Raw genomic sequence first — 24754 nt, 5'->3', positions numbered from 1 at the left:
TCTCGCGCCTTCCACATCCTCCAGCTGGTCAATGTTGGGGTTGAAGGCTGCACCCGAACCCAATACTTCTATGATGAAATCAACCTCGGCGCCAGACAGTTTCCGTTTTCTGCCGTCCGTCTGAAACTCTTGCAAAATTTCAATCGCTTTCTGCGCCGGACTTTTGATGTCCACCGTTTGGAACTGCAGAAACAGGATTAGCTAGACCCGCCGATACCGGTAAATCACCGTTCTCTCACTTACATTTTGACCCAATTTTGAGGGCTGGGCCTCTCGCTTTTTTTTCAAATGCCGATGCCTCACAACCCATAGCCCCGCAAGCAGAATAAAAACGCAAATCGCCACCAATATTGGTATCAGGATGCTTTTGATCCAAAAACTGTCGGTGGCTGATTTCGGAAAGAAAAGGGGTCGTTATGAAACTGCCGGAGCAAAGAATCTCATTGATCCCGTACCTTCGAACGTCGTGATGTAGCCTGAAGGTTTTGCAGCCCCATCGCGCCACATAATTGGAGCTGTGTAATTCAGTGACTTGCCACTTTCCAAAGTCGCGAAGTCTACGAGATTTCCCGCAAGCACGTAGCTAAATACATAGAACCTGTAAAGTAGGGGTTCAATCATCAGAATAGTCGTTCCATGAACCAGGAATCTAGCACAAACGGTGGACACACTTCATACCCAATTCTACTGTTCCCGTGGAAGAGAATTTTACCGGTCACCGTATCTACCGTTGGAAACGAGAAGGAGTCGGGATAGGTCAAGGATCCAGATGGGAGCCCGCGAGCTCCGGCGCTTAGAGTCGACAAACTCCATGATGAGTTCGACCGCAACACCTACAGGGCAGGTGTTTCACGGGTCAATGTCAACGAAAGAAACAAAGGTTTGATCCACATTGCACGTACCCTATCATAACCTCTTAACATCAAATCGAGGCATGAAGCAGAGTACAGGTATGTAGCAGACGGCGTTGCGATATTTCGTAGCAGAGGATACCTTAAAAGACATATGAGAGAACATTGAGCAAAATAAACCCGTGAAAACATCAAGTAGGTACACAGCTCACTTGGTCCGGAAGATGCTGGTATTCCAACGTGCCATAAGGGAGCTGTACGCGGGTCCTTTTCCAACAGGCTCCGAGACAATGATAGCCCCTTCGATTAAGTCAAGGTCTGTAGCCGCGATTTGCCGACGCATGAACGAATAACTTTCCCTCTGAATAATGTAGAGGAAGTTGGGGCCCAACATCTTTTGAGATCTGTGTCCCGGCGGTGAGTAAGCGGTTATGGTGCACTGTGCGATAAACTACGGAAAGCTAAGTGCGTACCTAGCTTGCTGTAGAAAGGCCAGCAGCGTTGAACCGTCGACATCGCAATCGAGGATTCCTGTGTTCAGATTCCGAATCCTTTTTAGAGCATCACTGTAATCTGGCGGTGCTGAGGCGTTCGTCGTACGCTTAAGGATGACTGTCGAACCGGGGATGCTTGAAGCAGACTCGGAAACATTCATTCGTCTGTTCACAAAACCTGATATCGGACGCAGCTGTTAGACGATTTGTTACGTGTTTATGCCCATTCACTGTTCTCGAACTACTTGTGTATAGATTTGTGATTTGCGGCCACCCTTGGTCAGCTACGAAGTCCAACACCGGAGCATCGCGCAGAGAGTCGTCTGTTGTCGTGCGGAACAGTGTCGTGTAGGTATCCGCATCAGAAAGTTCTTGAAAGTCCGCTGAATCCGATTCTCTTAGGTCACTGTTCATGAACGCTGAGTGGTAAGTCCAATCTCACCTCGCGGTTCGCATAAGGGAAATGCGAAAAGACTTGCTAATGAAGCCGCATCAAGCGGATATGGTGACAAATCTGCGATTGCATAGCCAAGTGCATAGCCAATATGTCAAAGTGAGCGACTCGAACATTGATCCATTGCCAAAGTGGGCACGGCCCTGTCTTGATTCGCACCTATTACCCCTAATGACGGGTCCACTGTAGCAACATTCACGATGGATCCCACAACAGCTGTCCGTGATTGTCCCGTAGTGTTCGGCTGTACAAGAATATTCGCCCCAGACAGAACTCCCTGCGCCTGCAGATCGTCCACGACCACGCGAAAAAGGTCTTTGAGAGGGGCGAAGGTTTGATCCAGACTCGGCACGACGAAAGAAAAGACAAGAGTCGGTAAAGACGATTGTCTTTGATGAAGCGTGTTCAGTGGGACGGATGGCTCTGGGGTTCGCAGAAGTTCGTTTCGCTGATCTGATTCGCTGAGGGCTTCATCGGTAGTCGACGGTGCAAATGGTGAATTTCCACTACTACGGACTATTCGAGGTGTGGCATTTCTAGACAGCGCGTTGGGCGAGGACAAAATGCAGAAAGCAAAGGCCAGAAATGCGCTTCTCAACATTTTGATCCGTCCGTAACGACGCAAGCTCTAGGAAGGCGACCGTCGCCAATCCCGCTACGAGCGTGCAAGCCAGAGGGTGAAAATTGTTTGATTCCAACGCCGGATGACTCCAGAAGAGAAGAAATATGCGGAAAGAGACGATGCACTTCGGAAGGATGAACGCTTTTGCTGAGAAGGTGTTGGACGACGGGGCATGCACGGGTATTGTGCTTTATTCGTTCCATGATACACCTTTTCGTAAATTACAAGCAATGAAAAGGACATAATGCAGGGGATTGTGGAATAAGGTTAAGCTTCTCATATTCCTCGGTTTGCGCGGCTAACTAACGCTCCGTTCGAGACAAGGGTCGATGTCGTAATGTCTTTTACTACATATCAGGAAGAACGAGGCAGGTCAACCGGAGTGACACTTCCCATTGTCATCTCGACAGCGCGATATGTCTGTGACTCAGCATTTCGTAAGCTACAACATTGTCGGAATGCAAGTAAAGCCCAGGTCAGTAAACGAGTAAAACAACTAGACGGAGAGAGACCTCGCAAAGAGCAGTCAGCAGCATGTTCGTCGTTCGAGAATGGCCCTTGAGAAACGTCCATACCCCAACGTATGTCACAATTTTCCATCTATTAATGGATGGTTTCGCTTTCTCACTTTCCGATGTGCCAGCCTCCCACTCTCAGAGCTGTACACAGTGCGAGATCCCCGAAATCCCTTCGAACCACCACTGTTCCAACCTCCCTATGCAACGCACGACCCCCACCATGCCGGGCATTCCCACCGGCACGGAGCTAGGCCGCGGGCATCCTCGTCAGCGTCTTCGTCGAATTGCAGCTCGCCGACGTTGTCAGCGCGGCCCAATCTCGCATTCCCGCGCGTGGTGAAGAAACGTCAGCGTGTAGCCACGATATCAGGTCAACTCGAACAGAAAGTCGGCCTCGAGTTTCCCGGACTTACGCCACAACAGAGAGCTGCATTGCTGAGGGTGGTGGAGCAGGAGAAGGTTTCACCACTACTTCTAGCAAAGGAGGAGCTCGGGAGCGAAGGGCTGCTATCCATCTTCACACATAGCTCGAACGTCGAGGAGCCAAAACCACGATATGAAGACTTCCCAATTTCTGAACACGAGATAGTAGGGGATGGGGAGAGGCTGAATCAGATTGCGGACCGAGGTATGCAGTGCATGGGCAGCCACAACGGGCGCAAAATACTGAAGCAGCACCCCCAATTCACAGAGGAGGCTGCTCGCGCCGCAGCCAAGAGCAAGGAGGTGCCCGAACTCTCACCAGCTGCAAAATATGCCCATTTTTTGGATTTTCGTGGGAGGAATAACCTCGCGCGGAGACAGTCGACAGCGCTGACGATTCCGAATGACCCGCCTAGTGGTCAACAGCACACCGAAATGGACCACGAGGATCCCCTTCCTCAACAGCCACAGTCATCACAGCATGCACATCCTCATGCACGGGAAACCCTCGAGGAAATGCAGATGGTGATTTATGATCTGAAGCATTGGGCGCAGGCGGCATTGGACACACCGACGATTTTCGATGTTGAGACAGGATCGATTATCACCAACCCGTCGAAAGCAGTCCGAGAAGCAGGGAGTGATGGAGCGTACAGTGAATTTGACGCACTTTTGGAAGCGTGTAAGCCCAAATCACTTAATTTTCTTGAGGCTACCGCAAACGCGAATGGAAATGGTGCATCTGGGTCGGATGGGCGGCTCCAGAAAATCCGAATCCTACGAGACGCGTATCCGCCGGAGAATCTGTGCAAATCCTTAGCCAACGCCGGGTTCACAAGCTCAGATCCTGCCAACGGGCCAGGAGGGCGGCGTTTCCGCCGTGAACGTCTTCGAGGTTTTGGCGGCGCATCATGGGGAAAGCAAATAAAGGAGAATGATGGAGGGCAACCCGACGCAGAGAGCGGGAAGCTCGTGTATGGGTCGTGGTTTGTTCGGCCAGAAATGTGGAACGCGTTGCGGGAGAAACAGAAGGCTGACGCCGACAAATATGTAAGATCCCATGGCAATTCGTTCGCGCTGGCATACTGATGTCGCTAATCGACATATCCGTGTGAAAACAGAATCCATCGGCGCGACACGCGTCCCCTTCCCGCCGTACTGGTAGTCTCGTGCAGACCAAACTTCAGGAAATAAGCGCTCACAGAGCCAAGGAGGCAGCTCTACAAGCCGCTGCCGCTGCAGCCGCTGCAGCCATAGTTCCAACATCTAGGATATCCACAGCGACACCGACGTCACCGCCAATGCTTCTCAATGCAGCGCCGCCATCACGCCCATCTGGTGATCAGACGGGCCCAAATGATAGAATGCTAGTAAACATAGATTGAGAAAGGCTTCGCGTATAGTGCCACATAGCAAGCTAGCACATGGACCTGTCCTCCAGCACCATTGCGGTGAACATTCACATTCCAGCGATATCAACATCCTTTGCCATAGCTTTTGTCTTGGTACATATGCGTACAGTTTGATCCAGGCATCAAGCTCAGGCTATTACGTACAGTCCGCTGGTCCGCGGCTACGCTGAGCTACCATAGTCACGTCACGTCATGCCCATTCCTGATGTCCCTGCTCGGGCATATGTGCAACGTATCATAAACCCATATCGTCCGCCACCGCCTTCATCGAACCGATCAAATCATCCAAAACAGTTTCCCACACTCGAGTACGTGCGTTGACGTCCCATATGAAGTCCTATGCACGAGTGGGAAGTCAGCATGCCATCAACGAATGTGTGTGTCCGTACGGAGAAAAGGTTTGCTTACCATATGTTCATATCCTTCCACAGTCTCAATCCGCGCCTCGGGAAGTGATTGTTTGAATACTGCAGGTTCAGCAGAAATGTTATCCTCGGTCCCACAGAACAGACGCATAGGCACCGTGATATGCTGGGTCGGGTATGGGCAAGGTCCGGTGCGCGTGGGGGCGAAAGTTGGGATAGAGTGGGTCAGGGTTGCGCCCGCCAGGGATGGGGGTTTGCTGCGGCTGGAAGAGTGGGAGGGAAGGAGGTGGTGCGGAGCGATCTCGTGGTCGTATGGAGCGAAATTCTGTTCGGTTATGATCTGGAACCAGTGCTGGGTGAAGATGCCGAATAAGTGATGGCCTAACGAGAAATTGCGTGCGCCTGTGATTTTGACGCCTGTGAAATGCTGTACATACCACGATGTTACGGACACTGCCTCCCGCAAAGAGGTGCATATACAGAGCAGGCCACCACTCCTTTGGGAACTTATTGTTCTTCCACCCCATCAACACCTCCAGGGAGCTGTGGATCACTTGCGCATATCCCTTGTTGAAGAGGCGACCGCGAAGCCATTCTGCAGTGGGGAGCGCTGACCAGCAGCCCATAACGAAAAGAAGGGATGGGGAGTAGCTCGTCAGACGGGTCAGGACCCTGTTAGCAATCTCTGCGTTGACCGATGGGCATTAGCGATTGGCAAAGATCTGATAAGGGAAAAGCAAGGGGAACTGGGACGACGCATACCTTTCGGCTTCATAGCAGGTGCCAGCGCTGCGAAAAATGCTATCTTCGAGTTCATTTCTTCACTCATGCTCAAGCTCATGAACATCTGCGCCGTTCCTTGCGAGAATCCCACGTAGCCTACTTTCTTCCAGCCGGTAGCCGCAATTACATAGTCCACCACCGCGGGCACATCGAATTTGGCCATTTCGTCCATCCCTACGTACTTCCAGTATTTGGAATGAAACATGATCTCGTCTGGACTGGGCATCTTTGCATGACGGCGGGATGCGCGAGACCCACGGCTGTTGGCGAGCCACACGTCAAAGCCTTCGCTGGCAAGATAGAGCGCGAGATTGGTATCAGTGCCTCCGGGCGAACATAAGAACGCGTTGCTGCTGATGCACAAACCGTGCCAGATGATGACTGGTGGTCGTTTGTAAGGCGTGGGTGCGGTGTACGCCGTGAATCCATGTTGTGGGTTAGGGATTCGGTATAGGCCGAGAATATAGCCGTCTTTGGTTTCGACGGAGTGGGCTTCACCGGGATACTTCCAAAATTCGATGAGATCCTGCGCGGAATGGAGATTGGGGATGGATTTGATGGCCTGCTCTGTTGTGGGAGCTTTGGGATGAGGGAAGTGCGAGGAGTAGACGCGCGGGCGGAATGTATGTTTTGAGGCTGGCTTGGAAGGCAGGCGAGGTGCGCGGATTGGAAGCGGGCAAATTCCGTTATCCGCGCTTGAGTGTTCCCCGTCGGCTGGAGGTGCGATGTCCAGAACGTTGGCCGTCGTCGTAGGAGTGGCGTTTGGCAACCTCGTTTGAAGGCCGCCGTCTCGAACTCCATTGCTTCCTTTGAATCCATTGATGCCCTTGGCCGTTTTGGTAGGGGTAATGACGGCCATGCTTGCAGTTGTCGCGAACTCATGTATCATCTTCTCGCGTTCAAGATTGGAGCATAAGTCAGTCGGTGCAGCCATGTCCTTTACGTGTCCCACACCATTCATGCTGTCCATGATATCCAAGTACGGAACCTCGGCGGTCTCGGCAAGGCTGTCTGCGCTTAGATCGATACTGGTCGGGTCCAGATATGGGCTTAGTTCAGCCTCCTGTTCGTCCTCTTCGATGGGATCCAGGTTGCTGAAGACCTTCAACCGGCGCTTCGAAGCGGGCTCTAAGGAATAAGATTCGATTTGAAAGTTTGCAAGCTCAAGCGCAAAGTCGTCGCTATCAAAGAGGTTGGCGAGACCAGGATAAACGGACTTGGGTGAAGTCTGAGGTGTATCCCTGTAGCTAGAAGCGAGTGTGAGTTCGATATTGAGAGGTCGCAGCAGAAACGTCGGAGCTACCTTTCAAAAGAATGCTCAAGCTCCGGCGAGGATGCTTCCAGCGCAGTGTTCATGGTTTTATACCGCCGGTGACGTTTCCAAGCGTGGGTTTGAGGAGAGTGTTTGCCAAAAGGTGCCGTACCGAGTTCCTCCAATCGCATGGACCAGACAAGAAAGCAGCGAATGACTTTGACGCTTCGGGACCCCACGAAACAACGTTTCCTCAGCTCTTTCGTGACGTTTTGAGCACAAAGCGCATGGGAAAATGCGCAGATCTCACGGGGAAAAAGAGAGTGGGCATCTCACAAATTGCGGGGGCCCAAGTGCTGTGCTGTTTGACGCGTTATCATGCATGACTCACGCGTTTAAAAGCGACAGCGCCTCGCTCGACCGACAGTTTTTGACGCACCAGCAAACTGCCGCCATGAGCACAACGTGAGAGGCAGCTGTTTAGATATACCACTGGGGATGGAAGATGCGTTGCGGATTCATGTGCCGATTGAGGACAGCGTCCATCATTCCGGGTTACAGGAATGAGTTCTTGACCGCATAGCTGTGCTGGCGATGTTGGCGACGGTGTGTTGATGTCATTGGCCTTGCAAATTTGTGATTCGTCATGGTGATGAAGGACGGGGCCGAGCAGCAAGATATAGGGCTTGTGTATGATTCTTAATCTCCGTAGGGTGGGTTTCCATACAGACGCTGAATTGCGAAGGTACAGATGCCGTGAACGTACTCGGTGAAGCGGGCTTCATCAAGAAAGCCTAGCATGTAACGTATTGGGGCTAAGACGACCAATTTGGCGACATGTCGGAGGGTCCATTGTGAGTGAGTGTTCTGTCTGGAGGGTGTCATGGCGCCGACGCTTTTTATTACGGTCTTCCGTACGCCCAGGCTCCTTTAGTCAGACGTACCGCGGTTGCCGCGAGGCCCACATGAAAGACCGCACTACCTCCATGATAATGATAAGGTACTAAGTTGTGTGCAGGGCTCGCTCAAGACCCGCCGATGTCCACAGGGAATCAAAACAGTGGAACAATGCCATTCACTTTCGCAAGTCACTTTCGCAATTCGGACCGGATAGTGTTCAATCGATGACCTTCAACCGAGAAGCCACTCTCGTGCATTTCGGATAGCCGTTGAGCAGTTGCGCTTTTGAAGCGCCTTGTTCAGTCATGATATTGGTGACAAGTCTATCTACAGAATCTGCTAAACGCAGGGGATGTCATTCATCCTTTCCTCCTCGAAGAAAACGGGTTGACTGGTTACGGGGCGGGGTTGTTCGCTGGCGCTGTCATATCGTATGCAGTTTCGTCGTTCGCTTGTGCCTCGTTTGACACTAGACGTTCTCTCATTTTTGAAAGACCGCTTACGGGTGGAGCTGTTCGCCGGCGCTATCGTATCCTATTGCCTTGCTTGTGCTGGTTCCGCCTTCAGGCAAAACAGCGGGTGTATATATCTACCACGTCGATTTCCGCACGCCCGGTATCTCTCCCGCTAGAGCCTTTTCCCTAAATACTATCCGACTCACTTTGAAATCCGTTACGTGCCCCTGTTATTCATGAACGACAAAAGAGCGAAACGGAGAACGTTAGGCTTTCGATACAAGTGTCTCATTGCGGAACTCCGCCTCACAACCAAGAACCGTCCTCTTTATCCCCCTTTCCTCTCCCGGTTCCCAATCGCCTTGTTCCGCCCCTCCTCCTCCCCATCTTTCCTTTTTTGTCCCTCCTGGAGCCAGTACAGCTGCACGTCTCAAGTCTTTGCTGGCCCTGAAATTAACCCCGTGCAATTGCGACGTCCCGCCATCAACAGATTTCCTCCGACACATACCCTCGTCCTTCCAGATTCTATACACCGGTTATGCACAGCCGTCGGTCGTGAGTATCTCGGCATCTTATGCAGCTCTATCCTGGCTCTCAGCTGAGTGTTTTTCGGGTACTTGCCGGTACGGTCGTTGGCGATAAGGCGGAGGGCTTGACGCGACACTTCAGTTTCTGACACCAGGAGCCTGGTGAGCTTGTCTCGGACAATGCTTGCGATGGGCATGGCTGTAAGGCTTATATAGGGACTCGGTGGCCTTGCTCGGTGGAGGTTCGGTTGATCGTCCTTTGGGGTCGAAGTCGTTGCTGAGCGCACGTCTGGCAGTCACGTGGTTTGCGCGAAAGCAGCTTCCCAGCAACCCAGCAGCAACCCTTGCCGACGAAGTGCCCAATCGCCCAAGCCTGTCGTCGACTGCCGCAGACAACGACCGCACGAACAAACGATATCCGCCCTTTGGCTGCTCTGGAGAACGTGGTGAATAGACGGTTGTTGCTTTGCCGTTGAAAGTGCCGCTATATCAGGACGTCGTTTCGGAGAAGTCGGCATAATGTCAACGCAACCACGACTTCTGCGACAAATCGCAGGACACTCTCGTAGACCATGCGCCTCCCTCAAGTGCCAACCACAGCTGTCCCTCTCCCCACCCGCCATCCCCCGTCGATTCGCAAGCGATTCCTCCTCCTTCCCTTTGGGCGGATCAACGCCAAAGGATCCATCCAACGCGCAAAAACCACCTTCCGCACTTTCGAACGGTCCGAAGCCACCCTCGTCGACTGGCGCCGCACCGCCACCCAAACGAAACTCAGTCTTGAACAGCGTACTCGGCGGAAACAGAAGCAGCCGGCTGTGGCCCGCAGGCGCCTCTCTACCTGGTGCGGGGGCGCGAGACGCAAACCCCAGCGGCGCTAAAGCCCCGGGCCAGTCGCTGTCAAACATCTTGGAAAAAGGAGGGCCGGCTGCAGCTAGGCCGAGGGCGCAGGCAGCGAGTGCGCTGTTGGGCATTTACGCTGAAGAGGAAGATAAAGCCAAGGGCGATATTCCTCATGGTTCGGATCGAACCGGGGGGAAGGAGGAGGAGGAGAAGTCGGGGCCTTACATATTGCATATCCTAGCGAATCGCAACAACACCCACGCAACATTTACGAATCCGAAGGGATTGATCCTGGCAACTGCCACCGCGGGCAATCTGGGATTGCGAAAGGCTGCCCGAGGCACGAGCGATGCCGGGTACCAAACTGTAGCCCACCTGGCTGAGAAAGTTCTGGCGCTCCCAATGCATGCCAAATCGAACTCGGACAAGAACAAGAAATACCACGGAGTGGATTTGAAACGGGCGACGGAGGAAGGGATTCACATGAAGTTTTCTGGCTTTGGGCCAGGGAGGGATCAGGCTTTCAGAGCGATTGTGGCCGCTGGGTGGAAGATCAATATGATCACGGATGTGACGCCTTTCGCGCATGGTGGATGCAGGCCGAGGAAGAAGAGAAGGTTGTAGAGAGTAGCTATGAGTCTGTATCTCCATCTGCGCTACAAATCACGACCACCCCCTTGTATATCCAAAAAACGCCGCAACGATGGGGACAATTCCCATTGGAAAGTTGCATCCTCTCCTCTACATACTATTTACTCTAGAAGGCATAGCATTCCGATCCAAAATAAACTGTAAACCGCAAGCTTCCTAGCCAGTTGGTGCCGTAACCTTGAACCTTGTCAGGTGCGTCCCTGGGTACTGCTATGGTGCCCTCCATTTGCTTCTTCGCACCTGCTCACATCGACAGAGGATGGGACCTACGCCTGTTGCCCCAGGGTCCACATATTGTACTTTCGGACTCCCTGAAGCGATGCTTTCACATAGATCACAGCAAAAAATGACCGGCCGTTGGGACTTTTCACCGTCGGCGGCGGTCACCTCAGTGCAGCTGTCTTGCGAGAATTCACTCGCAGCAGGAAGTCTCTTCTGCTGACAATGTTCACAGACAGTGACGAGCAAATGGCATCCGGGGCGAACGCACTTGCCAAGAGATGCCGTGGCCGTGTCGCAGTATTTGCAGTGAGTGATCGGCGTAGCGGCATCCAAGCCGAGAGATTGGCGGGCGTCAAAGACATAGTTATGGCCCAGGAATAGGCTTGTGGGTTTGCTGTCCGTCGATACTGTAGAGGCCGTCTTACTCTCGTCCTTCGAGTTCAGCGGCAAAGATGAGTCTGCCGAAGCATTCGTTTGTGTCCCACTCCGCTCGGCCTCTTTAATCCACTCCAGGTAATTGTGAATGCCACCCTCCAACATAACCACCTTGTCCACCCCCTCCACATTCTCCCAAATCCACCTTGCCGCCTTCTCGCACCTCACGCCTCCCGTGCAATACGTAAGCACAGTCTGCTTCTCCCGCCCGCGGGGAAACAGCGTTTCTGAGTTGGTGGTGATATATTCAGGTAGCGAGGAGAACTTTCGGATCGGGGGTAGGTGCGCGGTGGGAAAGTGGCCTAGCGCGGTTTCGTAGTGGTTGCGGGTGTCTAGAATGAGATGAGTTTCTGGGTTGGCCAGGGCGTGTTGGAGGAGGGAGTGGAAGGCGGATGGACGGAGAGATTCGGCACCTGAAGATGTGGCAGGTGGTGTTGGTCCATCCGCGTCTTCGTGCGCACCGTGCTTGGTGTCCTCTACAATCAATCCTTTGGGAGACCACCCTTTGACGCCAAATGGACATACTTCGTCCACCACTTTGACGCTTAGTCCATCAAACACATGCTCACAGCCCTCGGAGGGTTTGAAGAACATGCGTCTTCTGCTCTCCACCTCCTCCGTCTCACCATCTTCTCCTTTGTCCACCCCGCATCGAGCAAGGACATCCCACTCGCTCACGGTTCCAATGAACCGTTCCACATCATTCGTCTTCCCAGCAACAGTGATGTTGATACCCTCTGCAGATACACGGATCTTCCCGGTCATGTCCAGGGCCCCGCAAAGGTGCTCGAATTCCTCGGCAAGTCGCGTCGGGGACCTGATGTGGGTATATCGATAAAAGAGCAGAACAAGGCCGCTTGAGGGCGGACAGGTGCATCGGAGGGTTATGGAGTCTGACTGGCCTTTGGGTGCTCGTCGCGAGGTATATGGTAATCGTTGATCTTTCGTCTTTGCGTGCTTTCGGGACCCATCTTCCCCGTTCCAGCCGCTAACAGCACCTTCGTCCTCCCGGAGGAACCCGAGCTCTAACTTCTCCAACTCGTCCTGATGATGCGCCTGTACGTGCCGATTGATCTCCGCTGCGCTGGGGAAGACCGCCCCGCAACACTCCCAGGACCGGTGGTCTGATACTGTGTCGTTGTTGGGAGTTCTTTCCTCGAATTTATCGACTTGCCGAGCTGCCACACATGCGGAGAGGGCTTTGCGTTTCGCTGCACGGCGAACTTTGCCTTCTGGTAAGGTCATGACAGCGAAATGGTGGGTCCGGAGAGAGAACCGCGTATCAGACTATATCGAACAGTTGACCGAATATGAGCCGTGTTTAGGTACTGTACGTATTGGCCCGTCGCGCCGAAACTCCCGGCTTCAGTCAAACAAGACCCTCTATATATGGTAAATCGAAAGGCACCAAAAAAGCTTTCTAGCCTTCCCGATAGAACAGGCTAACTCTCACAGGCACACTCGGTTGAAGTTGAAGTTGAAGTTGAAGTGTTGTGGGCAAGTGGAGCAGGGCCATGCACGAAGGGCAAGCTGTCTGAGAACAGCCTGCGAGAACACCCGACAAACGCGTACTGGGTGTGGCGCGGGTGTGGCGCAGCTCCGAATGGTCGGTAGATCGCAGAGTAGAACCCAGACCAACAGCAAGTTGCAGCACAACTCGACAACCAACGAGTTGTCATCTCCACATAAGATATACGAACGATGTTCGGTGCTTTCAGGTCGACAGTAGTGGCGCTGGGGGGTCTTGTCTGGTATGTATTCTACTATTGTCTGTGAAAAGGCTCGGAAGGAGGGCGGGCAGAACGGGGATGTCGGGAATCATTCGCTTTGGAGAGCCTCAGGCGCTTAGCGAGGTGTGAGACCGCTGGAGAAACGGAGTGGGGGGCACCGGGTATGCCGTGCTGGGGTTCTAGCTGGCGGTCGTCAGCTCCATGTAAATACCGGCTTCCGACCGCTGTTCTCTTACAGTTCTGGAAACTTTCCAGGAAGCGGAGATTCCGGCTGACAGATACTCAGAAGTACCGACACAGACTACGATTGCGCGCAGTGGATACCGTTGTAGAGACATTAGTGGAGAGCGGAGTGAAGTTACGAGCGATGGTATGTCTCTTCGCTTTGACGTGGAGGGAACCGCCCAATCCTGAGACAGCGCCCTGAATTGACCAACCCTGCAACAGGAACTAGCCCGCCGCGCCCCACGCGAGCACGAATTGACACCGTTACAAAAGTACTGGGTTGAATCGAAACGGTTTAGGCACGGCATCAAGCCCATTCACTGGGTGCCGAAGTGGACGAGGGTCGCGCATGGGCGGAAGTGGACGCCCTCGGCGGTGCATCATGCTGAGCCGCCGAAGGGGAAGTAGATTATAGAGACGTCGACGTGAGGAGGAGAAACCAGAAGGAGTTGGAGAGTGGGTTTTAGAGGCCGGTTTGGAATTTTGTATCCGATCGCAGTAACCCTCGGTGGCGCGCGTGGAAGTGGGCTCTGGATGGAACATCTGTCGGCGTAACTGTGCCGTTGATTACGCCGCACAGTCTCCCGACCCCGCCTGACGCACAGGCGTCTGCTGCATGAAGGCCACCACCAAGTCAGAGCATGCGCTTCGCATTGAGCGTATTTTGTCGCGCCATTCCGCGATTCCTCAGAGTCAGCAAGATTATCGCCAGTCGTATGTGGGGTCAGATGGGCTCCGTATGATATTGCGATACATAATCTAAAAGGAGTTGTGAATCAGATGCGATCTCTATATATACGCGTTCTGCGACTAATGTGATGATGCTAATCGAGAGGGGCAACTCTCCGGCGCTTGATGTCTTCCAAAATGTCGCGGGCGCCCTTCGCGACGACCATGTCCCCTACACGCTTGCCGAGTTCCTCTGCGGCCTCCAGATCCGCCACCCTCTCACCCGTCAATCCCGCCTCAGCTTCTTCCCTGATCTCGATAGACCCATCAACCTTCGAGACTGATCCCTTCAGACGTATCAGCTTCGGTACGCCTTCCTCATCGAGTTCCAATTCTGTCCACACTCCCAAAGGAACACTACATCCGCCTTCTAGGTATCGCATGAATGACCGCTCAGCCGTACACCGCACCCTCGTTTGCCAGTGATCCAACGGTGCAAGTAGCCGCACGGTATCCACATCGTCCTCCCTACATTCGATCCCAAGCGCGCCTTGTCCGACCGCATGTAGCATTGTATCCGGTGGCAGCACATACGAGATGCGATCGTTCCATCCCAACCGATGCAAGCCCGCATACGCTAGCAGGAGAGCCGTGTACGGTCCCTGCGGCGCATCAAGCTTGCTCAACCGCGTGTTCAAGTTCCCACGAACGTCTTGGAAGATCAAGTTCGGGAACCGTCTCTTCAGCTGTGCGATGCGACGGACGGAGCTGGATCCCACGATGCTGCCGTCTGGGAGGTCCTCGATGGTTATGTAACCCTTTGCGGTGCCTGCTATCGACACGACCAGTGCGTCTCGGGGGTCCTCGCGCTCCGTCATGGCTCCTACAGTCATCCCTTCAGGCAGAACAGTTTGCAGGTCCTTCAAAGAGTGCACGACCAAGTCCACCGTCCCGTTCGCCAGTGCGACTTCTAATTCTTTCGTAAACAGCGATTTGCTGCCGATTTTCGACAGAGCTGTGTCGAGGACTTTGTCTCCTTTCGTCGTCATGCCGTGGATTGTGAATGTGTAGGTTGGGTGCTGCTTTTGCAGGGCTGCGAGCACTGCTTCCGCTTGCACCATGGCCAGCTGAGACTGTCTTGTCCCTATGACAAAATGGGTCCGTGGTTGCGTCGCCGGAGTGTTCGACAACGTTGCTGTGTGGTGGTGCGAGGCATCGCTTGCTATCGCCGCGGACGTCATTGTTGCTGATGCTGCGTTCCCCTTCTATGAACTGGTCGTTATGCGTCGTTCTTGCGGTGGGTTATGCAAAGAGGCTACGCCGTCGTGGGGCTTCGTTTCGTCACAGGAATGTCGTTCGGAAAATGCCGCTTCAAATGAAGCAAGCCTTGCCTGATTGCTCGAGAATAGAATATATAAATCCTGGAGAAAGCATGTGACCGTTTTAAACGACGGATTTTTCCTCATTGCAACTGGCGTGTTCTGCAGTGGCGTTCCTGGAATGCAGAATCGCGCTGGGCGAGGGACCCGGCCGACCTCACCCACACGGAGCAAATAACCCCTTCTTTGAGGTTGCTCGATCCATCCATCCATTCCATCCATCCGCTGGAAGAGTCGCAGAAATGGCCGTAAGTGTCGACAGCAGCAGCAGCAGCAGCGGAGGACGATTGCAGGATAACAGGGAGATGGATGGATTTTTGCCGATGTTGGATTAGGTCGACGAAGGGGACATGGGAATGCCGAATGGACTCATGTAATGTCGGAGTGGCAGCATGCCGACGGGAATGCCATTCCGGATATGGGGCGAGCGCCGTAGATAGGAAGGGGACAACTGTGGCAGAGTGATCATTGAGGACGACAGACGCATGGAGAAGGCACGATTCAACGGTCATGGGAATGCATCGACTAACATGCGGCATCCATTTGATATTCCCTCATAACAGAAACGCACCAAGAAGGTTGGAGTGACCGGAAAGTACGGTACCCGTTACGGTGCCTCCCTGCGTAAGCAGGTGAAGAAGATGGAAATTACCCAGCACGCCAAGTACACGTGCACTTTCTGCGGAAAGGTTAGCATCCCTGCATTTGACTCTCGGCCGGAGGGGGGATTAGAGGGATCAGCCTGAGAGAGGCGACGACTAGGAGGAAACGGGCGACTACGAATACGCAGCGCACGCGGTTTGTCAGTCCCTTGTTGAAGCAGGAAAGCGGACACGGTCCTGTTTCCGAGATCGACCTAGGAGGAGTCTAGTACTCGGGAGGAGGCTGCTCACGAGAAATACCGAGAAGCATGATAGCGGCGCTGAGGAACGGTTGTTCGGAACTGGGACTGACCATCGGACTCTTTTGAAACGCTAGGACGCTGTCAAGAGGCAAGCTGTCGGTATCTGGAAGTGCAAGGGCTGCAGGAAGACTCTTGCCGGTGGAGCATGGACTGTTGGTACCACCGCCGCCGCCACCGTTCGCAGCACTGTTCGTCGTCGTAAGTTTCCCTTGCTCACATCTTCTCATCAAATGCGACCGATCGCTGACTTCAGACTCTATGCAGTTCGCGAACTCACTGAGGCGTAAATGGTTTACTCCATTATTTACTCTCGCTCACACCCGCCTCTCACCCCCTCTACCTGTCCATATATTCTTTTCTTGAGGAATAAACAAATAAGCAACGTGTTGTGCGTTGAGTGCCAAATCTGATTTTGCATATCGCTTCCGTGCGGCGAACTGGTGGATGGCCGATTTCGAGTTTCGAGGAGATGTCCAGCGTCGCCGGTGTCATACTGTTCATCCTGTCATTTTGGGTACGGGCGATGTCTATCAGTCTGGACTTAAGGAAACCAGATTTGCGCAGAGACCCTTAACATGAAGCAGACGAATTTGCGCATGAGGCAACGTTGAGCTACTGGATGCTCTCTCTCACCGCTGCGATTACTATTTACACATAGATACACGTAAGGCCGCCGGGATGTCTATCGCTTCTTCTTGGCCGCTAAACTCATAGCTTCCTCCACCCCAATCGGCTTCCATCCACCATTCTCGTCTTCGATGAAGAGCACACCTTCATCCATATACCCAATGATCCCGCCGGTCCCAGCGATCGCTTTCGAGGCAGGAGCCAACCTGAACAGCGCCTTCCCTGTTGTCGGATGCACGCGGTTGATTGGCGCAAAGAGCAAGTCATGCTCGCTGGCAACCCGCTCCACGTAATCCTTGAAGGAGTCCATGGCAGACATGCCGGGTGCTCCCATCCGCGATCGCCCGCCTGCGCCGCCGCTGACCCTCCCTCCCGCAGCGGCCGTCTCGGACAAGAACGCGATCGGCGGTGGCATCGCAGGCATGGGTCCACGCGCCCCACCCATCTCAATGCTGCGGTTCATCATGTCCAACCCAGCCTTGAACTGAATAGCGATACCGGTCTCCTTCACGAGATCGGGAGGGAACACCTGTGTTTTCCAGCTGCGGTACCACATGGTGATTTCCTCGCCGCTTACGCCGGGGCTGCAGAGCCATGTCCAGAGGACCGAGTGCCATTTGGGGAAGAACTCGGTTTCGAGGAGGTGGACGAAGAGGTGGTTGGGGACGAATGGCCGCCATGTTAGCACGTTCTGCAGCGGTGTTAGGTCTTGGTTGGCGGGGTTGACGGAGAAGTCTTTTTGCAGCGTCTCGACCAGTTTGGGAAGGATCGCTTTCATGACCAGCGACTCCATGTCGGATGGCCGGAAGATCTGGAAGTGCATGGCATGAGTATACATGTTAGGATAGGGACTTTCATGCAAAACCGAATGTCCTACCTCTCGCCATGGAAGCAACGTTTCAAACGCGCTCGGGTCAGCCGGCGTCCACTTCCTATCCCTCCACGAAACATTAAACTTGTGCCGAATAGTAGTGAAAATGCCTTCCATATGATCCGCCAAGTGCGGTAACCATGGATGAATCCAGGTATACACCGGAAGCGGGTCCTGAGCAGGATTCCACTGATCGATCGCTCGCACCAGTTTTGGGAGTATCAGCTGCTCGAGAATGTTGTGATACAGCCAAGAAGGTATAAGAACAGAGGGGTCGTTATCCGCATCGAGGTCGACGGGCGCGTTGTTTCTCGTTGGAGGAAGATGCCATGCTTCTACTAACGCAATGGCTGCGTCCGGGTGTTTGGGATCCCACTCGTTGTTGATGGCTTGCCGGACTTTGGGGAGCCATAGGTTGTACATCATGCTCTCATATGGACTCATCCACCCACTGCCTATATCTGGCTCGCCTCGGCCGCCGTTTACATAGTGTGATGGGGATGGCAGAATGAGCAGCCGCTTCCATTCCCGGAACGCATCGGAACCGTATCGTGGATCGGACAGTGGCTGCCAATCCGCCAGCAGGCGTTTTACAATCGGCGTCAAAGATGCAACCACCAGCTCATCCAGCCGATACGTCTTGTACTCCTCGAAATACGTCGTCTGCAGTTTTTGGAATGGTCCCGAAAATGCCGCCACCAGGGACTCGAGGTTTGCCGTCTCGAAGTTGACCGTAAACTGCTTCGAATACGTTTGGCATTCATTGGCGATCTCCATCACGGCTTTTAGCTGAACGGTTTGTTTGCGCTCAGCTTCGACATGCAGGGCGATCTTCTCCTGTTGGTTCTCCAACTGCTTCCTCTTCGTCTGTTCTATCCGTAGTTGGCGACCTATCTGCAGCAAGTCTTGCTGTGCCATATCCGCAAGCAGACGTACATTGTGGCGGAGCTCAGGCAATCTCGCGGCCGTTACGTCAAATGCAGCGCTACTTGACGCTACTTCCGAGACGTTGGCAAGCTCGCGCACCTCCCGACCCGTCATATCCAGGATTTTGGTCGCCTGCGTGGCGCCCGTCGTGGTGATTGGCACCGCTTCCTGATCCGCTATCAGCTCTTGAGCGCTCTTGTAAGCGACTTTGGGCTTCCTCGCGTTCTGTTTCCACTGTCCCGTGCGAACCTCTTTCTTCGGAGCAGGTGTCCGGTCTGCTTCATCGCTGTCGTCTTCCTGAAGGGCTTTCTCTCGCTGTTCCTTCTTGATCGCATCGGTTCGTTCGTCTACCAGACCCAGTCCGGCTCGTGTCGGCCGCAGCTTCACGTCGATTGGGGCTGCTATTCCTTCTCCATACTTTCCGAGACCCTCTCCCCTCTTATACCCCATCTTCGCCATCATCTTGGCAGCGATGCCAGAAGTATCGAATCTTCCAAAGTCTCTGTCAACCGGTTGGCGAGGCGCCCTGTACGCAGGCGTGGGCGATGACCTTGGCGATGCAGTTTCTGTCCGTGCTTTTGACTTCTTCTGATTGCCGAACGCAGTTGGAAAGCTTCCCATAGTTGGCCTAAAGTCCGTACTCGATCCATCGGTGTCTGCATTCTGTTCATTCGACGTCGATGCCCCCAGGCCCGCTCTACCAAAACCGAGTCCAAAGCCGTTGGCGGCCCCAAATCCTGGCCGCGCGTCCTCCATCTCGTCTCCATGTGATGCGAATCCCAGGCCTGCACCAAACGATGGCTTTTCATCCACGTCCATCGGATCATCGTCATCTTCTTGCCGCCTCCCCTCCTCGTTATCCTCGTCCTCGTCCTTATCCTCATCCTCGTCCTCGTCGTCCTGGCGGCGTGATGGCGGAGCTTTCGCTGAAACGAAGTTCACACCCGTCACGTACCTCCCACCCCTCCCGCCCCGACCTCCACTTCTCCCTCCAGACCTCGCTTTATCCCCTTCCTCGTCACTCTCTCCGAAAACGCCGTAAATGGCATCCTCCTTCCCCCGCCGCCTTTTTCGACCGTGCCCATACGGGTTCGCGAACAGCGCGGCTTCTTCTGCTAGATCAGCGTTGGCGACGCCAGGCTCTTCGTTGGGGTAGCGTCCGTTGCTACGCTCGTCGTCTCCGGAGCTGTCGCCGTCGTCTGAGATGTAGTTTTTGCGGCGACCCATTGTGGTCTCGGTGTTGGGGTATGGGGTAGGAAATGTGGCACTATCGACTGGAGCCGGGATGGGAACCTAATGGGCTGCTAGTGGGCGACTGGAAGACGATGGGCACTTAGAGACCGCTGGCTTTTTGTTACTTTCCTAATATCCTATGCTCTTATGTGAATAAATTATGTTTCGTTCGAAGCTTGTTCGAGGCCGTGGTCTCAATCGGCATGGGGGCATGAGGGGAATGCTCGCTTTGAAGGCGGGGAAGTCCTCCGACATTCTCGCTCCTTACCAAAATTCTTTACGGTCTCATCTCCTAAACGCACCGCTCAGTGACGGCCTCGTACCTCACACCCACTGTCAAGCCCTATAAAGATACCTTTCCTTTCTTCAGAGAATCGAACCGGCAATGGCAGCCACCGCCTCCAGCACCGCGAGGTCGTTCAAGATCGCTTTAGTGCAACTCTTGGTCACCGCGAACAAGCAAGCAAACCTGTCACTCGCCAGGACGAGGGTGTTGGAAGCCAAGAAGAATGGGGCTGAAGTAGTTGTTTTGCCAGGTCTGCATCACGTTTCTGCCTACTGTTTACTCTCTTTACCATGGTTCGGCAGTACGACCGACCGTTCCTAACTGTTTCATGGATATATATACAGAGTGCTTCAACTCACCATACGGCACGTCCCATTTCCCCAAATACGCCGAGCTCCTAGACGGCGAGTCCTCACAAGCCTTGCAAAGCATGGCTAAAGATGCAGGTGTATATTTGATTGGAGGATCGTTCCCAGAACAGGCCCCTAGTTCGACATCAAGCCCGTCGAAAGGCAGCTTTTTCAACACCTGTACGGTGTGGGATCCTACAGGGGCACGGATCGGAGTGCATCGAAAAGTGCATTTGTTTGATATCTCGGTACCGGGAGGGATCACTTTCAAGGAGTCTGAGGTGTTGAGTGCAGGCAACAAAGTGACTGTAGTGGATACCATATTTGGAAAGATTGGTGTTGGAATATGTAAGTTGTGATGCCACATGCACTGGATTCTGCGGCTACATGTCATGGCAAGATGATGACAAATTGACCGTTCAAACCACCAGGCTATGACATCCGTTTCCCAGAACTCGCCATGATAGCTGCCCGCCAAGGTTGCGTGGCAATGATATACCCAGGGGCATTCAACATGACGACCGGCCCCTTGCACTGGGAGCTCTTATTGCGTGCTCGAGCGGTCGATAACCAGATCTACACCGCAGCATGTTCACCAGCACGAGATGCCGGTGCAGGCTACATTGCATACGGGCACTCGTCCGTTGTAGATCCCATGGGAGCGGTGATTGGAACGACGGATGGGAAGGAGGATATTGTCTATGCTGATGTAGATTTGGGGAAGATCGCTTCCACACGGCAGGCGATTCCGGTGACTACCCAGAGGCGGTTTGACGTGTATCCCGATGTCAGTGCGGGCTTTCGATGATCGATGAGCTGCATCCCAAGTACGTAGGTAGACTCGCGATTGCTAGCATAGATGTATGATAGCACTAGCTATGTATATATGTATTAAACGTGCGCTGTCTAAAAAATTGTCCAAAAAGATAAGCACATGAGGAGGCTGGAAAAATGTCTGGTGTTACGAATATTTCAAGGGTCCAGATTCTCTAGATTTGTTGAACTAAACACTCTCTTCGTCTCTGCGGGCGTAAGCACATCATCTTCCCACGATGGGCTGGCCTCGGTCTCGTCCACAGGTGCAGAAACAAGGATGTTATTGACCTCGTCGGGTGGCCCCTCACCGAAGGCGCTCGAGAATTTCTCCTCTATTTCATCCTGCCCTTGGAAGTCCTCGGGATGACGCTCCCGATGCAGGGCGGCGGCGATGGCGATATCTTCGTCCTCGTATCCCGCGCCAATGGCGACTTGGATCCGACGACGGAGAGTGACGACCTTGAACACCATGGTCTGGCTGGAGAAGCCTACGCTTTTCCCTTCTTCGGCGCCGTTGCCGTGGGGATAACTCTTGAGAGCTTCGAAGTCTGCCTTGCTTTTCCGGCGAACAAAGTACATTTTGATGCCGATACTGCAGAGGACAGCCAACCACCCGACGAACATCATCAAGGCGCCTGTATCGTCCCTCACTCGTTTCGTGGTCACGAGCAGAACGGCGATGTACGACCATAGCCCCGCAAGATGGGATCCCAGCGCTAGAATGCGGATTTCATCGAAGGTGCAAGAGTTGTAATAGACGTCGATAAAGATGAGGCCGGACAAGATGATGATGCCGGTGGCTTGTGTAGCGTAGGAGAGGTACACATCGTCCTCGATAATGTAGCGTAGGACGAGATTGATGACTATGTACAGAGGAATGAACCAGTTTAGATGGGAGAAACCAATGGAATCCAAGTACGCAGTGAACAATGGGCGAGTTCCTCCACAACTCACACAATAGAAAGGACGTCATAAAACGTCGAACGACGACGATACGAGGTATAAACGTTACCGCCGATCGACGTACATGCTTATCGGCTAGGAGCGCCACACTCGATTAGCATCCATGGTTATACCAACAAACTACGTGCACCAACCTTTGTATGGGTGCACCAACCTTTGTATGAACCCACGAAAATCGCAGACAGCCCAAACAACAGCAAGCCCGCGAGGGCCATTCCTCCCCATTTCTTGTGGCCGCCGGTGAAGCATTGTGTTCGAACTAGGCTATTGTCGGAATCAGCGAGATACAGGATTTTCTTGCCGTCGGAGAGGGTCTGAGAGATATCATGAGTCATTCGACTACGAGCAAGTTGCGTACGGGGAATGAACTTACATAAGGTCGGCAAGAAAGCAACGCTAGAAGTCTGCTGACAATAGGCATGTAACCAAGTCCCGCAAAGATCTCAAACACGATTCCGCAGAGCCAATGTCCGGGTTGCAGCAATTTTGCGATCGCGTATCCTAGGAGAAGCGCATATATCGTACAGAAACCGAAGGCAACACCAGCACCAGCGAAATTCACTTCCGCCGGATTTGTTGACAAGAGCATTTCGTCGATCCCCACGGTTGCATTCAAGCCACCTAATGTTTCTTTCATAGCGGCGGCGGAAGATTCGTCCGCCATGATAGAGGCGCACGTTATGGCAGCGAAACGAAACGTGAATACACGAATAAGGATGTGCATAAGCCTCCCAAGTTGCGGAGAGGCGCACACCCATGAGTCCGAAGGTCTCGTCCGCCATGCGAGGGATGTGAATTGCACGAAATCGAACAACGGAGAGACGAGCGGAAGGATGTTCCGCCAATGCAGCAGGTCAAGGCTCTTGTTTGCGGGAAACGTGACGATGCCTAATCCCGGTTTCAAAAAGGCGTATTGAGCTGTGAGAATCTGCACCGCTACGAGTATGCATAAAAATGCGGCAAGGACTCCTCCAACTTTCAAAGACATGCCGTCGCCGCTGGCATTTTCGATGCTCCCGAGCCAACCGGCGACTCGGATAGGGTATATGAGTAAGCCGCCGAAGACCGTCAGCCCGATCAGCCATGACCATCCATGAACTTCCTCTTTCCAATTATCGGTGTTGACAGCGTGTCCCTGCACAGTTGATTGCACCACCACAGCTATGCAAAACGGACAATATGTGAACAGCGAAATCATCATCAAGAGCGGCATTGTCGCCGCTTCGATGCATATTCGTTTCAGCGTCCATGACCCCTCTTCCGTTGGCGATATTGTTGCGACTGGCATGTCCGACACTTCGCCGTTTTCGACCTTGATCTCGTCAACGACAGTTCCACGCGCCGGACGAGCTTCACTTTCGATACTAGCCAAGCTAGTTGCGATTCCTAAATCGAACACGCTTCCCTCTCTGGGTCTCGGACCCAGTTCGCCAACGCTATTCGACGCATTAGGTTTCAACGCCTCTCTCGCAGCAATGACATGGGGGGCATCGGGAATGACCATAAAAGGTGAAGGCTTCCGTTTTGGCGGCTTTCTCGTATTGCTACTCCGATTAGTGCCGATGGAATATGACGACCCGCCTATCATGGAGAAGGTCCTCCCCGCAAATCCCCCACGCTTCTGCGATGCTACGCTGTAGGAGGCTGATGGCAGTCCCATGTTGCTTGTTTTTGGATCGGCTTCAGAGAAGCTTCTCCCAGCGAGGCCTCCGCGCTTTTGTGACGCTACGCTAAAGTTCGCTGGCATGGCCATTGGAAGGTCGCCGGTCTCTTCGTCAGAGCTCATCGAGGGGTCTGCCGCGGCTAACGCAAAAGCCGGGCAAACAGACCCCATTTGGTCGGTGGCTTCTTTCGCTTCGACTTCCGCCTCTTTGTCTTTTGTAGTGAAAGGCAGCGGGCTTCGTTGGCGGGCTTTGCTGCTCCGCCCTTGTCCCATGAAGCCATCATTGGACGAACGCCCACCCCCTCCACTATCTCGAGACGAATTGGAGTCGCTGTCGCATCCGTTGGATCCACTTCCCGCCTGCAGGTCCCTCTTGCGAAACGACATGCTGAGGTGTTATGAGTTGGTAAGGAAGCGCGCCGGACACGAGCCGAGTCTGGCGGATTGACAAATACACAGGTATAATAACAGGAAACAGGGGCGGCGGACAAGATAAACCTATCAGGGTGGGACCAGTAAATCAGTGTGTAATAGGCAGCAGCAGTGAGGGGCAGCGGTGAGGGAGCCGCATAAAGTCCACAATGGCATGCAGAGCGAGAGGGGTTAGTTCTGAGTACAGTACGGTTTTGCGGGAATATCCTGCTAGAAGGACCTTCCAAAAAACGCGGCATCCCTATTACAGGTCGTTGAACCTCCCCATTTTCTCGCCCCGCCGAGCCCCCGTCGAAAATCGGAAGGATCGGCGGAAGATCTTCGGGCTACGGAGCTTGGTAGACCATTGGATGTCCAGCTTGAGCTTCCGACTGCCAGACTGCCGGAAAGGAAAGAACCTTTATTTGGTAACCAACAATTGCCCAACCTGTCGAAAGTCTACTGCAAGGAATCGACGTTGTTTGTTCCAGCG

The 24754-nt window shown here is 53.5% G+C and overlaps 12 protein-coding genes across 12 annotated transcripts; 5 read left to right on the top strand and 7 right to left on the bottom strand.

Annotated features, from left to right (window-relative positions):
- Nucleotides 1-1208: 1208 nt before the first annotated feature.
- EV422DRAFT_143399 (uncharacterized protein) lies at nucleotides 1209-2621 on the bottom strand. Its single transcript, XM_053064826.1, has 4 exons — nucleotides 1959-2621; nucleotides 1788-1859; nucleotides 1325-1728; nucleotides 1209-1245 (listed from the first exon to the last, which is right to left on the bottom strand). Exons 1-3 carry the CDS (start codon nucleotides 2398-2400, stop codon nucleotides 1454-1456), a joined length of 789 nt encoding a protein of 262 aa, XP_052929313.1. The 5' UTR covers nucleotides 2401-2621; the 3' UTR covers nucleotides 1209-1245; nucleotides 1325-1453.
- Nucleotides 2622-2922: 301 nt separating this feature from the next.
- EV422DRAFT_143377 (uncharacterized protein) lies at nucleotides 2923-4947 on the top strand. Its single transcript, XM_053064825.1, has 3 exons — nucleotides 2923-3567; nucleotides 3631-4412; nucleotides 4484-4947. Exons 1-3 carry the CDS (start codon nucleotides 2973-2975, stop codon nucleotides 4745-4747), a joined length of 1641 nt encoding a protein of 546 aa, XP_052929312.1. The 5' UTR covers nucleotides 2923-2972; the 3' UTR covers nucleotides 4748-4947.
- Nucleotides 4948-5140: 193 nt separating this feature from the next.
- On the bottom strand, nucleotides 5141-6781 carry EV422DRAFT_492118 (Alpha/Beta hydrolase protein; the record flags this gene model as incomplete). Its single annotated transcript, XM_053067581.1, has 3 exons — nucleotides 5141-5491; nucleotides 5577-5824; nucleotides 5887-6781. 3 exons carry the CDS (start codon nucleotides 6779-6781, stop codon nucleotides 5141-5143), a joined length of 1494 nt encoding a protein of 497 aa, XP_052929311.1.
- Nucleotides 6782-8280: 1499 nt separating this feature from the next.
- Nucleotides 8281-9414, bottom strand: EV422DRAFT_143269 (uncharacterized protein). Its single transcript, XM_053064824.1, has 2 exons — nucleotides 9038-9414; nucleotides 8281-8756 (listed from the first exon to the last, which is right to left on the bottom strand). The coding sequence occupies exons 1-2, from the start codon at nucleotides 9251-9253 to the stop codon at nucleotides 8664-8666; spliced, it is 309 nt and encodes a 102-aa protein (XP_052929310.1). The 5' UTR covers nucleotides 9254-9414; the 3' UTR covers nucleotides 8281-8663.
- Nucleotides 9415-10124: 710 nt separating this feature from the next.
- Nucleotides 10125-10523, top strand: EV422DRAFT_491556 (uncharacterized protein; the record flags this gene model as incomplete). The annotated part of the gene is made up of 2 exons (XM_053067545.1): nucleotides 10125-10286; nucleotides 10335-10523. Coding segments are annotated over 2 exons (351 nt in total), but the record flags the coding sequence as incomplete, so codon positions are not given.
- Nucleotides 10524-10816: 293 nt separating this feature from the next.
- Nucleotides 10817-12452, bottom strand: EV422DRAFT_503203 (uncharacterized protein; the record flags this gene model as incomplete). Its single annotated transcript, XM_053068325.1, has 2 exons — nucleotides 10817-10861; nucleotides 10902-12452. 2 exons carry the CDS (start codon nucleotides 12450-12452, stop codon nucleotides 10817-10819), a joined length of 1596 nt encoding a protein of 531 aa, XP_052929308.1.
- Nucleotides 12453-13100: 648 nt separating this feature from the next.
- Nucleotides 13101-13570, top strand: EV422DRAFT_492113 (mitochondrial ribosomal protein L31-domain-containing protein; the record flags this gene model as incomplete). Its single annotated transcript, XM_053067580.1, has 2 exons — nucleotides 13101-13307; nucleotides 13385-13570. The coding sequence occupies 2 exons, from the start codon at nucleotides 13101-13103 to the stop codon at nucleotides 13568-13570; spliced, it is 393 nt and encodes a 130-aa protein (XP_052929307.1).
- Nucleotides 13571-13949: 379 nt separating this feature from the next.
- On the bottom strand, nucleotides 13950-15193 carry EV422DRAFT_514398 (porphobilinogen deaminase, dipyromethane cofactor binding domain-containing protein). The gene has a single exon (XM_053069236.1). It carries the CDS (start codon nucleotides 15070-15072, stop codon nucleotides 13987-13989), a length of 1086 nt encoding a protein of 361 aa, XP_052929306.1. The 5' UTR covers nucleotides 15073-15193; the 3' UTR covers nucleotides 13950-13986.
- A 159-nt stretch (nucleotides 15194-15352) lies between these two features.
- EV422DRAFT_514394 (ribosomal protein L37a) lies at nucleotides 15353-16524 on the top strand. Its single transcript, XM_053069235.1, has 4 exons — nucleotides 15353-15458; nucleotides 15774-15899; nucleotides 16189-16312; nucleotides 16379-16524. The coding sequence occupies exons 1-4, from the start codon at nucleotides 15453-15455 to the stop codon at nucleotides 16399-16401; spliced, it is 279 nt and encodes a 92-aa protein (XP_052929305.1). The 5' UTR covers nucleotides 15353-15452; the 3' UTR covers nucleotides 16402-16524.
- Nucleotides 16525-16638: 114 nt separating this feature from the next.
- Nucleotides 16639-19977, bottom strand: EV422DRAFT_583283 (GC-rich sequence DNA-binding factor-like protein-domain-containing protein). Its single transcript, XM_053073413.1, has 2 exons — nucleotides 17619-19977; nucleotides 16639-17552 (listed from the first exon to the last, which is right to left on the bottom strand). Exons 1-2 carry the CDS (start codon nucleotides 19764-19766, stop codon nucleotides 16797-16799), a joined length of 2904 nt encoding a protein of 967 aa, XP_052929304.1. The 5' UTR covers nucleotides 19767-19977; the 3' UTR covers nucleotides 16639-16796.
- On the top strand, nucleotides 19978-21268 carry EV422DRAFT_514390 (carbon-nitrogen hydrolase). The gene is made up of 3 exons (XM_053069234.1): nucleotides 19978-20308; nucleotides 20403-20756; nucleotides 20840-21268. Exons 1-3 carry the CDS (start codon nucleotides 20158-20160, stop codon nucleotides 21214-21216), a joined length of 882 nt encoding a protein of 293 aa, XP_052929303.1. The 5' UTR covers nucleotides 19978-20157; the 3' UTR covers nucleotides 21217-21268.
- A 760-nt stretch (nucleotides 21269-22028) lies between these two features.
- Nucleotides 22029-24334, bottom strand: EV422DRAFT_143138 (uncharacterized protein). The gene is made up of 4 exons (XM_053064823.1): nucleotides 22561-24334; nucleotides 22322-22501; nucleotides 22179-22262; nucleotides 22029-22087 (listed from the first exon to the last, which is right to left on the bottom strand). The coding sequence occupies exons 1-3, from the start codon at nucleotides 24235-24237 to the stop codon at nucleotides 22233-22235; spliced, it is 1887 nt and encodes a 628-aa protein (XP_052929302.1). The 5' UTR covers nucleotides 24238-24334; the 3' UTR covers nucleotides 22029-22087; nucleotides 22179-22232.
- Nucleotides 24335-24754: the final 420 nt, after the last annotated feature.

This window comes from Fimicolochytrium jonesii (genome assembly GCF_025526975.1).
Source record: "Fimicolochytrium jonesii strain JEL569 chromosome Unknown EV422scaffold_2, whole genome shotgun sequence".
NCBI classification, from domain to species: domain Eukaryota; kingdom Fungi; phylum Chytridiomycota; class Chytridiomycetes; order Spizellomycetales; family Powellomycetaceae; genus Fimicolochytrium; species Fimicolochytrium jonesii.
This window is presented reverse-complemented; position numbering and strand designations above follow the sequence as displayed.

Bases quoted from the DNA above. Each gene is read 5' to 3' on its own strand.
- EV422DRAFT_143399 (XM_053064826.1), bottom strand. From the start codon at position 2,400: ATGTTGAGAAGCGCATTTCTGGCCTTTGCTTTCTGCATTTTGTCCTCG. The intron at 1,860-1,958 runs GTGCGAATCAAG...ATGCAATCGCAG, and splicing joins CCCGTCATTAGGGGTAATAG to ATTTGTCACCATATCCGCTT. The intron at 1,729-1,787 runs GTGAGATTGGAC...AATCGGATTCAG, and splicing joins TCCCTTATGCGAACCGCGAG to CGGACTTTCAAGAACTTTCT.
- EV422DRAFT_143377 (XM_053064825.1), top strand. From the start codon at position 2,973: ATGGCCCTTGAGAAACGTCCATACCCCAACGTATGTCACAATTTTCCA. The intron at 3,568-3,630 runs GTATGCAGTGCA...CCCAATTCACAG, and splicing joins GAATCAGATTGCGGACCGAG to AGGAGGCTGCTCGCGCCGCA. The intron at 4,413-4,483 runs GTAAGATCCCAT...GTGTGAAAACAG, and splicing joins AGGCTGACGCCGACAAATAT to AATCCATCGGCGCGACACGC.
- EV422DRAFT_143269 (XM_053064824.1), bottom strand. From the start codon at position 9,253: ATGCCCATCGCAAGCATTGTCCGAGACAAGCTCACCAGGCTCCTGGTG. The intron at 8,757-9,037 runs GTATGTGTCGGA...CATGAATAACAG, and splicing joins TAGAATCTGGAAGGACGAGG to GGGCACGTAACGGATTTCAA.
- EV422DRAFT_514398 (XM_053069236.1), bottom strand. From the start codon at position 15,072: ATGACGTCCGCGGCGATAGCAAGCGATGCCTCGCACCACCACACAGCA.
- EV422DRAFT_514394 (XM_053069235.1), top strand. The intron at 15,900-16,188 runs GTTAGCATCCCT...TTGAAACGCTAG, and splicing joins CGTGCACTTTCTGCGGAAAG to GACGCTGTCAAGAGGCAAGC. The intron at 16,313-16,378 runs GTAAGTTTCCCT...GACTCTATGCAG, and splicing joins TCGCAGCACTGTTCGTCGTC to TTCGCGAACTCACTGAGGCG.
- EV422DRAFT_583283 (XM_053073413.1), bottom strand. From the start codon at position 19,766: ATGGGTCGCCGCAAAAACTACATCTCAGACGACGGCGACAGCTCCGGA. The intron at 17,553-17,618 runs GTAGGACATTCG...ATGCACTTCCAG, and splicing joins CGTTGCTTCCATGGCGAGAG to ATCTTCCGGCCATCCGACAT.
- EV422DRAFT_514390 (XM_053069234.1), top strand. From the start codon at position 20,158: ATGGCAGCCACCGCCTCCAGCACCGCGAGGTCGTTCAAGATCGCTTTA. The intron at 20,309-20,402 runs GTCTGCATCACG...ATATATATACAG, and splicing joins TGAAGTAGTTGTTTTGCCAG to AGTGCTTCAACTCACCATAC. The intron at 20,757-20,839 runs GTAAGTTGTGAT...TCAAACCACCAG, and splicing joins AAAGATTGGTGTTGGAATAT to GCTATGACATCCGTTTCCCA.
- EV422DRAFT_143138 (XM_053064823.1), bottom strand. From the start codon at position 24,237: ATGTCGTTTCGCAAGAGGGACCTGCAGGCGGGAAGTGGATCCAACGGA. The intron at 22,502-22,560 runs GTAAGTTCATTC...GATATCTCTCAG, and splicing joins TGCTTTCTTGCCGACCTTAT to ACCCTCTCCGACGGCAAGAA. The intron at 22,263-22,321 runs GTTGGTGCACGT...TGGCGCTCCTAG, and splicing joins GTTGGTGCACCCATACAAAG to CCGATAAGCATGTACGTCGA.